At 39.8% G+C, this 12,115-nt stretch overlaps 1 protein-coding gene across 4 annotated transcripts in view; it reads right to left on the bottom strand.

Annotated features, from left to right (window-relative positions):
* Positions 1–205: 205 nt before the first annotated feature.
* LOC140453582 (claspin) overlaps positions 206–12,115 on the bottom strand; it is a 63,420-nt gene continuing 51,510 nt past the window's right edge. For all 4 annotated transcript variants that reach the window (XM_072548388.1, XM_072548389.1, XM_072548390.1 and 1 more), the window contains exons 25-26: positions 10,545–10,712; positions 206–455 (exon numbers count right to left, since the gene is read on the bottom strand). In XM_072548388.1, coding sequence (XP_072404489.1) covers positions 339–455; positions 10,545–10,712 — 285 coding nt within the window. In that variant the 3' untranslated portion in view covers positions 206–338. The remainder of the gene's footprint in view (positions 456–10,544; positions 10,713–12,115) is intronic.

The following is a 12,115-nucleotide window of genomic DNA, read 5'->3' as shown; positions in this document are numbered from 1 at the left end:
ATAAATCCTTAAAGTAGTATTAACTGCTTGCTCTCCACAGACAGTAGCTTCTTGTTTCCAGGTTTCTTTCAAATTTAAATCTCATTTTCACTTCGGTGATAATTTGATGCTATCTGAATTTAGTCAAGTAATTTTTGAATATTTTAATGCTACTAATAGCAAACGTCTGAATGAAAGCTTCAAAAATGATATTAAATTCAGAAAATTATAAAAATGGGTAATTTATTTATTGGATAAAACAAATCTAACAAGAGCATTTATATAATATACATGTACAACACAGCTAATTTACAAACACAAGCTGACCACAATTGGAAGCTACATTATAATTACAATAATCATTTTTCTAGATATCGGAATATACTTCTGGTATGGGAGTTTTTTGTTGGTGTCTTCTCTATCCGTGGGCGCTTTGTCAAAGAGATGATTGGAGTAGCTGCTGCCTTTCTTTTCATCTGCAAAATGAAGTGGATTTATTAGTTCTGTTGACAATATGGTTCCAAACATCACCAACAAATTCAGCAAAAGTCACTCAATTGGTAGGACATCAGAATATAACTAGGAGAGTCTTTCAACGCTGACCTGTCCTTCAGCCCCACTTACTTATTTTGAACATATCAATAATACCTTTAGCTACAAAGTCTTTATCAAGTCTTGAAAATATCAATTGATACAGTAGCTACCTTTTTTTTGGGAGAGTGCATCAGATTTTCATTACCTTCTTTTACACAGTAAAAGATGACCAACCTCATTGCAAAACAGCCTAGCTCCAATTTTATTATGCTCCTGCGTCTGGATGTCCCTAGAGGAAGTACTAGCATCGACAGATCTTTCAAGTCCATTCTTAGGAACATAACATTTGATTACATCACCCACTGACCTTTCAATACAAGGAACTACAACCAAAAACTCAGCCGTCCTCAAATGAACCTTTTAAAACACAATATAGTTCTAGGGAATCAGAACTTTATTCTCTTTAAAAGTTAAATGAATTTTCTGAGATGCAGTGCCCAAAAACAAAAGCAGCACTTCAGGTATGGTCCAACTAAGGCTTTATACAATTGAATAACCTTTGGTTTTTGAATTCCAAGTTCTTAAGAGCATCATTACATTAGCCCTTTAGATTATGTTATTCTGGTACACTAATAGAGGACCTAAATAATTAAAATCTTCATGCCTATTCTCATATATGTTCTACTTATTATCCAAAATCCATGCCGGGTGGTGTAGGTGACCATGAGTTCTCCAGACTTCCAAATCATAGCAACAGTGGATGACCTTGCTGGGGTTCTGGCCAAGCCAGTCTTTAATCTTGTCTAGCTGATTCCTTCACTGTCAGCCTCCCCCTCTTCTTTTCTCCCATTAATCCTTCCAGTAATGATTGGGCACTCCAACACTTCTACACAGATAACATACTAGACGACCTCCATTTGTCTGGTTTTGATATGGTTGAAGCAGTCTCTTCTTCTTTGAGTAACTCAAATATCTTGACTCTTTTCTCCACCCAGTTTATCTTTAGGATCCTTAAGTAGATTGAAAAGTTGATTTTCTTTATTTTCCCGCGTATACATGCATAATTAGTTATTAATCCAACATTTCTTTAAAATGTTGCCCAATTTTGAAAAAAAACTGCCCTGCCCTTAGATTTCAGTATCGTTTTTGATGTTGTATAGCATTTCTTAGATAGCTGAATTGATTAACTTTCATCCATTTCCTATGGTGCTGCATAATCCCTTTTATCATCAATACCATAGTATAGACTTCATTGCAGTTGAGTGTATGCCCTACCACCATTTCCCTTTGCAACTGTATTGATTAATTTGTTCTTAGAAGTAATGCAGTATTTTTTGCAAGGTTTGTAGCTCAGGTTGAGGTTTAGGGTGTAGGTGTGCTCACTGAGCTGTAGGTTTGATATCCAGACGTTTCATTACCTGGCTAGGTAACATCATCAGTGGCGACCTCCAAGTGAAGTGAAGCTGTTGTCTCCTGCTTTCTATTTATATCTTTCTCCTGGATGGGGTTCCTGGGGTTTGTGATGATGTCATTTCCTGTTCATTTTCTGAGGGGTTGATAGATGGCATCTAGATCTGTGTGTTTGTTTATGGCGTTGTGATTGGAGTGCCAAGCCTTGAGGAATTCTCTGGCATGTCTTTGCTTAGCCTGTCCCAGGATAGATGTGTTGTCCCAGTCGAAATGCTGGCTTTTTCATCCATGTGTAGGGCTACGAGGGAGAGGGGGTAGTGTCTTTTTGTGGTTAGCTGGTGTTCGTGTATCAGAGGGGTCTTATTAGTCTGGCTGTCATTTCTGAAACTTCTTTGATGTATAGTAAGGTGGTTAGGGTTTCTGGCTGTGTTTGGTCTGCTTGTTGTGGTTTGTTCTTGAGAAATCTGCACACTGTATTTTTTTGAGTATCCGTTCTTCTTGGATACGTTGTATAGGTGGTTCTCCTGTTTTCCGAAGTTCATTTGTGCTGCAGTGTGTGGTGGCTCGTTGGAATAGTGTTCTGATACAGCTTCGTTTGTGTGTTGGGATGGTTGCTGTAGTTAAATATTTGGTCAGTATATATACAGAAAACCAACAAACAAAGGAGAACCACCTATACAATGTATCGAAGAAGAACGGATACTCAAAAAATACAGTGCGCAGATTCCTCAAGAACAAACCATGACAAGCAGACCAAACACAGCCAGAAACCCTAACCACCTTACCATACATCAAAGAAGTTTCAGAAATGACAGCCAGACTAAGACCCCCTCGGAATCCTGGTAGCACACAAACCCACCAACACATAAACAAAAACTAACAAACTTAAAAGACCCAATACAACCCTTGGACAAAATCAACATCATCTACAAAATTCCATACAAGGTCTGCCACAAACACTGCGTAGGACAAACAGGAAGAAAGTTAGCCATCAGGATACACGAACACCAGCTAGTCACAAAAAGACACAATCCTCTCTCTCTCTCTCGTAGCCCTACACATGGATGAGAAAAAACTACCATTCCAACTGGGACAACACATCTATCTTGGGACAGGCTAAGCAAAGACATGCCAGAGAATTCCTCGAGGCTTGGCACTCCAACCACAACGCCATAAACAAACACATAGATCTAGATACCATCTATCAACCCCTCAGAAAATGAACAGGAAATGACATCATCACAAACCCCAGGAACCCCATCCAGGAGAAAGATATAAATAGAAAGCAGGAGACAATAGCTTCGCTTCACTTGGAGGTCACCACTGATGTTACCTAGCCAGGTAATGAAACGTCTGGGTATCAAACCTACAGCTCAGCGAGCAAACCTACACCCTAAGTAATGCAGTATCAGTGTAGCAAATGCTCTTACTTTTATACTATCCCTTCACTTCCTCAGAAAGCCATCATGATATTGGCAGAAGAAACAGAGAACACAGCCTCGTCTAACCTCTTTTCATTGCTTTCCAATTACCAAGCTTGTTCTCAAATCGGACCATCACGACCTCATTCCAAAAAAAAAAACCCTGATTAAACCAATGGTCCTTGCTGCTGTTGATGTCTTGCAGCATGAAAGATGATTATATTAGACTTCAAAAGCTTTAAGATAACAAATTTTAAAAAAAGGATTGGTGGTTTTCAATTTCGCAATGCTGACGTCTTGAAAAGGTTGACTGCATCTACCCTCCACAAAAACACACAGGTCCTGAGTTTCATTCCCAGGTTAGATCCATACAGGTGGACAATTCCTATTTCTGTGAAAATTCTCTCTAAAGGAAATGGGCACCCGCAACTCAGTTTTGGCACAGGGCGGATGGACTGGATTCAAAGCAGGCCAAGTGATTCCAAGTGAGAGGTCAGAGATTTAGAAACGTGGGCACATATAGACAGTGCTCTATCTAAAATGTATGTTAGAAGTCCTCAACACTCGCTACTGAGCTTTGGAGAATTTGTAAGATAAGTGTCACAGCTAGAAGTGTCCAACTGTTAGATTATCCTGGAATTCAAGGCCCATAATGGACTTTATGGGAACAATGTCTTCTCTGCTGCTCAAGTGGATTCTTAGAGTACAACCATGGGAGTGGTTTTATTCTGCTACCATTTCTTAATGTAGATAAAATGCAATCATTTGGCAAGCTGGCTAAACGCTGTGAATGGATGAAGACTAGCATCAAGCTTTTCATCTCATCCACTTGACCTTCAGCCATTCTATCATTGATTGCAGCCACACTGTTGATATGAGGGACTTGGTCACAGGACCAGAAAGTGTAACAGCATAACAGTGAAGAGGAGGGGGTAAAGCAGTAGAGCTGTCATACTGTTATCATGTGGAGGTGCCAGTGTTGGACTGGGATGGAAAAAGTCAGAAGTCACTTGACACCAGGTTATAGCTCAACACCTGGAGAGGCTACACTCTGAAAGCTTGTGATTTCAAATAAACCTGTTGGACTATCACCTGGTGGTTTGCAACTTCTGCTTTTTATTTTAAACAGAGAAGAAAACGTCAGCATTCAGTTGCAGCTACAACATGCATCACAATAAGTGCATGTATGGAGCCATTCTTGCACATAATTAGCAGTATTCCTTTATGATGCTACTTAAATAGCTAGTACATATAAGGACAGCTGGAGGACAGCGATGAATTCTGAAGTGCTCTGACCCTTTTTGCCTTACTATAAGGTCACAAACAGCTGCTGGGTGCAGTAAATAATTAGATTAATTTATTTTAAAGTGATTAGCCTAAGTATTTCTGTAGTCAAGGTGATTTCATTTAAAAGGTTATAGAGACCTAACTTTAGAATTAATGGCTTTTGTGTCTGCACAAGAAATGTTGTACATACTCCAGTCAAGGTGGTCAGAAGTTTTTTAACCTAAGAAGAATAACCATAGCTTAAAATGAGAGAGATCTTTCTTTTAGCTTTACTTGGAGTTTGAGCAAGCTGGTGATGTCCCTTGATTAAAATGCATGCATAGTTCAGGACTCCGAAGGGAAGGATATAGTAAAACTAGATTACTACAGAGGAATAAGGTAGCATTAATTCCAGACTAGAGGTGTTGGAATAAAAAGGCACAAGTCAGGGGTGTGATGGAACAGTTCCCACTGACCTGGACAAGTGCAGTTCCAACAACACTCAAAGTTTGATGTCATCCAAAACAAAGCAGACCGCTTGAATGACACCACAACCACAAAGATTCACTTCCTCCACCAATTATGCGCAATAACAGTAGTTTATGCCAACTACAAAATACACTATGGAAATTCAACAAGGCTCCTTAGTCAGAAACTTCCAAAATCACAACGATTACCATTGAGAAGGACAAGGGAACATATTCACCAGAGTTCCCCTCTGAGCCACTCACCATCCTAACTTGGAAATGTACTACGACTCCCTCACTATCGTTGCGTCAAAATCCTCAAACTCCCTCCCCAGACAGCTTTGTGAATTTACTGACATCAAATGACTGCAGCAATTCCAGAAGGCAGTTCATACGGATGATGATAAATGTTGGCTTGGGCAGCAAAGCCCACATCACTTGGAAAAGAACGAAAGAAGTTGGTAGTGTAGTGGGAATGTCACTAGATTAGTAGTAATCTAGAGACCCAGAATAATGCCCTGGAGACAGGAGTTCAAATCCCACCATGGTAGCTGGCTGAACACAGAAGCAGAATAGGGCAATCAGCCCTTAAGCATTACCTGCTATGATAGATGATTTGACATGGTCTATCTCAATGCCACGTTCCCAAGCTATCCCTATATCACTAACATAACTGGTAACTAGAAATCTATCAATATCCATCTTGAGCTTCATGACTGACTTTCAATGCCTCTGGGGCAAAGAATTCTAAAGACTCACCACCCTGAGGGCAAAAAGGCTCCTCCTTCTCAACTTTAAATGGATTGTCTTTTATTCTGAAATTGTGCCCCCAGTTCTAGACCTCACAACTGGAGAAATGCCCTTTTGGCATCTACTTTGTCTATTCCTGCATGAGTTTTGTAAGTACATTTAGTGCAGCCAATAAATTCACAAATATAAAGTTAGTATCAGTACTGGTGACCATAAAATCCTATTACTAACTGACATGAAAATCCATTTAGTGCATGAACATTAGAGTCATATAGCATGGAAACAGGCCCTTCAGTCCAACTCATCAGTGTCAACCACTTATCATAGAATCTCTGCAGTAACCCATCCAGACCCATTCCCCTACACTTGCCATGACTAATGTACCTAAGCTACACGTTCCTGAACACTATGGGCAATTTAACATGGCCAAATCACCTACCTGCACACCTCTGGACTGAGGGAGGAAACTGGAGCTCTTGGAGGAAACCCGCGCAGACACAGAGAACATGCAAAACTCCACACAGTTGCCAGTGGCTCGAATCAAACCTGGGTCTCTGGCACTGTGAGGCAGCAGTGCTAAGCACTGAGCCCAAACTGACCTAGTCCCATCCTCCAGCATTTGGCCCATATCCCTCTAAACCCTTCCTATCCAAGTACCCATCTAAATGACTTTTAAATGTTATAATTGCACCCACTTCCAGCACTTCCTCTGGCAGCTCATTCCATACACACACCACCCTCTGCATAAAAAGATTACTCCTCACCTTTTTAAATCTTTCCTCTCTCACCTTAAACCTATGACCTCTAGTTTTGCACTCCCTTACCATTGGGAAAAAGACATTGGTCATTCATCCTAGCTATGCCCCTTATGATTTTATGAACTTCTAAAGGTCACCCCTCAAACTCTGATGCTCCAAAGAAAGTCCCAGCCTGTTCAGTCTCTATATCCAACCCGCCAGTCCTGACAAAATCCTTGTAAATCTTTTCTGCACCCTCTAACATCCTTGCTATCGAAGGGTGACCATGTCCTTTACACACAGTGGTTCACTCTTCATTACTTAAAAAGGTCTTAAAAAAAAAAATCACACAGTTAAGGGCCAGTAAGGAATGACAACAAATTCTGGCTTTGCCAGCAACCTCCTATCCTATGGAGGATAAAGAAGAATGAGACAGTCTGCAAGGACAGGGTTGACTCAGAAGAGTTGTGTACAGCAACGGCACTGGAATAGTTTCACTGCACAAGAAATGACAGACAAATTTCTCCTTCTCATTGTTCCAGCTTGGCTGCCTTACTCCAATCCCATAGACCAGATTATCCCTTGGGCTTCAGGAAGAGAAATCAAGTCCCAACGATGTAATTTTACTGTCTACAGTTAACCAACTCAGATACAAGTACCTTGTAGTGATGTGTTGAGTTGCTGGCACAGGATCAGAGGTGTCAGAGTCAGATCCATCTGCCCCTTTCAGAGGAGGGAGTAAGTCACAATGCTAAACAGGCAGGGATGTGGAGCCTGGAGTCATCATTTGCATTTGTCTAATTAGAGGGGTAAATGTGTGGACGTTCTGCTGTTTCCTGCGGTAGTCTGAACTCACTCACTGCAAGCAAAGGGGTCCATTGGCCTTATGGCTCTACATTGTCTCAGGGGCTTGACTGCATAACATCTGACCTTGAGGTTGGCCAATTTCATTGGAGACATACATGCAGCAGCACTCAGAGTGGATGCAAGTGCAAGGCCTTGGCGAGGGAAGAGTGCTGGCCTGGATCAGTCTACTTAATGTACATGAGCACTGACATCCTTGGATGACAAGGAATGCGTGTGCCGAACAACGGTCACACATTTGGCACAGTGGTTGCTGGAATGGATGACTGCTGCACTCCAGCTGCCAGCCCCATCAACCGAACCTGAAGGGCAACTGAGAACTGCTCAGATGTCAGTGGAAGATATTCAGCGTCCTTACTCTTCCAAGGCCTCAGCTCATGTCAGTAAATCGCTGGTTTAATTTTTTGTTTAAAATACTCTGGCCATTAGAATTCTGAGGATGATAACTGTAGAGGTTGCACACGAGAAAAGAAAATGGTTACACGACAAATCCACCTCGATTCAGACAATTGAAATGTTGCACTTCTAAAATTTCATTAACAAGTTTAAAAATTTCCTTACAGCTCCTGTGGATGTTGGAAAGCAAAAGATGATTCAATTCTGCTTGAAAAGGACAATGTGAGAGCAATGTAGTGAATATATAGACACTGAAATTTAAGAGGAACAAGTAGAGTTTGGGCTGAATGGGAAGTTACCAGGAGCTGATGAAATAATATTAAAAAAATTGAAGCAACAGGACATTTATGAACTGAACAACTGACCATCACCAACATCTACTACTCAGGTATGATCCCTGAAGATCTAAGTCAGTCTGTTTTTATCACTTTGGCAAAGAAAGCTGGAATGCAAGTTACATCGAACAATCTAATCATCAAAATCTTAATGGCCAGAGTTAGAAAGAAAAATAACTGATTTCAGACACTCTGATCTTCTATTTTCTACAAAAAAACATGCCAAGTTGATTCAGTAGCACTTGGTAACCAACAGATTAATACTTGTCCCATACATAGTGCTCATGGTGCTGGAAGAGCACACAATCATTTAAATATATGGTGTTAGGTTCCATATATATGATGCTACTTAGCCCTACACCTCAGCATCACCTCTCTCAGTCTACTACTTCTGCTGTGTCATAACGATTGTTCAACAACTTTGGCAAACCAAAATTTCCAAACTAACAGTGGGTTCAGATCTCCAGGCATGATTCCAATACCCTGCCTGGACATTCTCAAACTCAACTGAACTATTTGCAAATTTGTTATAGTATTTGACACTGATCTAGGCTTCTGATCATACATCATATCTATGACAAAGACAATCAACATCCACCTCTACTATTAAAACTCTCATACCCCATGCCTTTTCAATATTTTTCTGTAATCTACCAACTTTGTCTTTCCATAAAAGTATGCTAATCTACAACAATGAAGTTTATTTTGTAACCACACAAATATCCGTTAATCTAAATACATGCATTAATGTAATGTAGATTACATTGTTGACAAATGCTAAAAAAAACTAAGCACACTCTAAAACCTTCTTTTAGTTAACTGATAAACTCTTCAGAGCAGCCTTCCAGTGCTAGACAATAACAGTAAGCAATATTCTCTTTAATCCACTCTGTTACACATCTGCTCAGAGGGTCTATGCACTGTGATCGTTATGCCAACACTATATGCAGCTTTGACTTCTGGCTTTGGATGTTGCTACCACACAGTGCCCTCTGAGATCCATGCAGAAGAAAAAGGGATTAGCAGGAATGCTGACTGCAAGTTAACCTTGGGCTAAGTGGCATTTCCAATTTTTCCTTCTATACTGGTTGCATAGTCTTCAGAGATACAGGTGCAGAAACTGTCCACTCAATGTAAACAATTGTAATGATGTGTCGGAGCCGGCGTTGGACTGGGGTGGACAAAGTTAAAAACCACACAACACCAGGTTATCATCCAACAGGTTTATTTGGTAGCATTAGCCTTCAGAGTGCTGCTCCTTTCAGGTGATGGTGAAGCAGGACCATAAGACACAAAATTTATAGCAAAAGATTAGTGGCATGCAAGTAAAATGGTATATTTAACAAACCTAGATTGCTGCTAAGTCTTTCATCTTTAGGGCAGGCAACAATGCAAAGTGGCTTAGCAGAGGGTAATAGTCAAGTTTGGTACCCATGAGGATGGCCTCAACCAGGATCTTGGTTTCATGTCACATTATAGGTGACCTCACCACACTATGCAAACACACACTCCCTCTCCAATACACACACCCCTCCCTCACACGCACAAAACGCATGCATTCTCTCACAGGCTTAAATCCCATCTCACACTCACATGCGTACACTCCATACACACACACATACAAGTCTATGGGTTGAATTTGCATTTGCAGAATTATATTTTCAGATATATTTGATTTTGCTCAAAAGAAAATGCACATCTGTAGGCAAGTCAATCCATTCAATATTTTGGAAATCCCACTTTGGAAATAGAACTAGTCGGAGTCAAGATTGGGATACAGACAGACTCTGACCTCACACATTTAATGCATTGTCTGAGCTGAGATGTCACCTTTCTTTAGAAAACCTTTAGTTATCTTGAGAATGTTACTTAATAGTTGTTCTGGGATTTACATATTAATGAACCAAAATCTAACACATTCTAAACTATGAAAGACTTAACAGCAATCTAGGTTTGTTAAATATATAATATTACTTGCATGACACTAATCTTTGGCTATAAATGCTGTGTCTTATGGTCCTGCTTCACAAACACCTGAAGAAGGAGCAGCGCTCCAAAAGCTAATGCTTCCAAATAAACCTGTTGGACTATAACCTGGTGTTGCGTGATTTTTAAGTAAAATATTGTAAGCAGACAGAAGGAACTATCAAGTGAAGCAATTGATTACAGCAAATAAAGGAGTTTCAATTCTTTACTCTTCCTTGAAAGCATCTTTACAAGCAAACAACAGTTAAGCAGGTCAGAGCATATCTTACCACAAGGTAATTGCGATGTCAATGTAATTTACAACATATTAATGACTAATCAGGAAGTGAACCAAACATCAGAAATAGAAAGGAAGTAATGACATTTATATTGTACACACTGGTCTTAGTGTATTCTTACCTGTGGTTTTGATTCTGTCATCATTTTCTTTTCGTCCTTTTCTGGAGATAGCGTATGGAAGACAAACTTACGGGAGTTGGCACGAGGAGCATTTAGATTCACTTCTGACATTGTTGCTAGTTTCTGCAGCACTTCCCGAGGTTGATTTAGCAAAGATCCATTTCTCATCTATATATTTTTTAAAAATGAACTGTCAGTAACATCTCTACTCCAAGTAGACATTTTTGGAATAATTATTTCATACCAGCAGAGAATTGAAAAGAGATACAAGATTGAATGCTTCCATATCTAAATCATAAACAGTCCCATAACATTACATCATAAATTTGAAATAGATAATAAACCAACTTGAAAAAAAAGAGTACATTTTCTAACTGTTGATCTAATTTTGCTTAAAAGTTAATTAATTAAGAAAATCTATTGAAAGGACTAGTTAGTGATCTGTGTGTACAGTTCAAGTTTCATTATACAAACCAAATTTGGTCCATGACAATACATTCTTCTGAAGATGACTTAAAAATAAACATTTAGACAAACTTCCACTCAGTACATAAAAATTTTGAGGTGTCATGTTAAGAGGGTTACAGTTAAACAAACATGGCTGCTAAATCATCCTGCCTTGCAACTATGCAAGCAATCAATTTTTGCATCGCAACCAATACCAACATAGTCAGATTTTCTATTCTTCCTACACCTTGAATCTATCCCGTCCAAATGTATATCCCACACCCCCAACCAAAATGCCAGTACAAATCTGATGTGAACTTGTCCATCATAAAAGCCTTTATGAAGAGTCAAAGTCTCACTACTCTAGCAGGTGTAACTTTGTATACTTCGTGGGACAACTTTCAGATATTGTTCAGAAACAAAGTTGGGCTGAACACTGGCTTTACTTGTTCCGTCCATCTAAAAATGATTTCTGAATATTTGTGTCAGTTAAAACATCATGTCTGCACAAATTTGTGGACACTTGAGCATAGACCTATTGTTGGGGGACAACTTTCAGATTTTCCTGGACCACTCCAAATTACATAAGACCGATCAAACACACAAACTTGATATTAAATTCAACTCAACACAACTTAATTTACAGCACAAATTTAAGGTGGCAGTGTAGTACTAATGTCACTGGATATAAGCTTGCTCACTGCGTAGGAAGGTTCATTTTGAGATGTTTCGTCACCATACTAGGTAACACCAATGAGCCCCTGGTGAAGCCACTGGTGTGTATTCGCCCGCTTTCTATTTGTGCTTAGGTTTCCTTAGCTTAATGACATCATTTCCTGTGATGACAACATTTTCTTTTCTTTTTCTCAGAGGGTGATAAATGGGGTCCAAGTCGATATGTTTGTTGATAGAGTTCCGGTTGGAATGACATGCTTCTAGGAATTCTCATGCGCGTCTGTTTGGCTTGTCCTAGGATGGATGCGTTGTCCTAGTCAAAGCGGTGTCCTTCTTCATCTGGATGCAAGGTTACTCGAGAGAGTGGGTCATATCTTTTTGTGGCCAATTGATGTTCATGTATCCTGGTGGCTAGTTTTCTGCCTGTTTGTCTAATATAGTGTTTGTTA

The sequence above is a fragment of the Chiloscyllium punctatum genome, chromosome 27, assembly GCF_047496795.1.
Source record: "Chiloscyllium punctatum isolate Juve2018m chromosome 27, sChiPun1.3, whole genome shotgun sequence".
NCBI classification, from domain to species: domain Eukaryota; kingdom Metazoa; phylum Chordata; class Chondrichthyes; order Orectolobiformes; family Hemiscylliidae; genus Chiloscyllium; species Chiloscyllium punctatum.
This window is presented reverse-complemented; position numbering and strand designations above follow the sequence as displayed.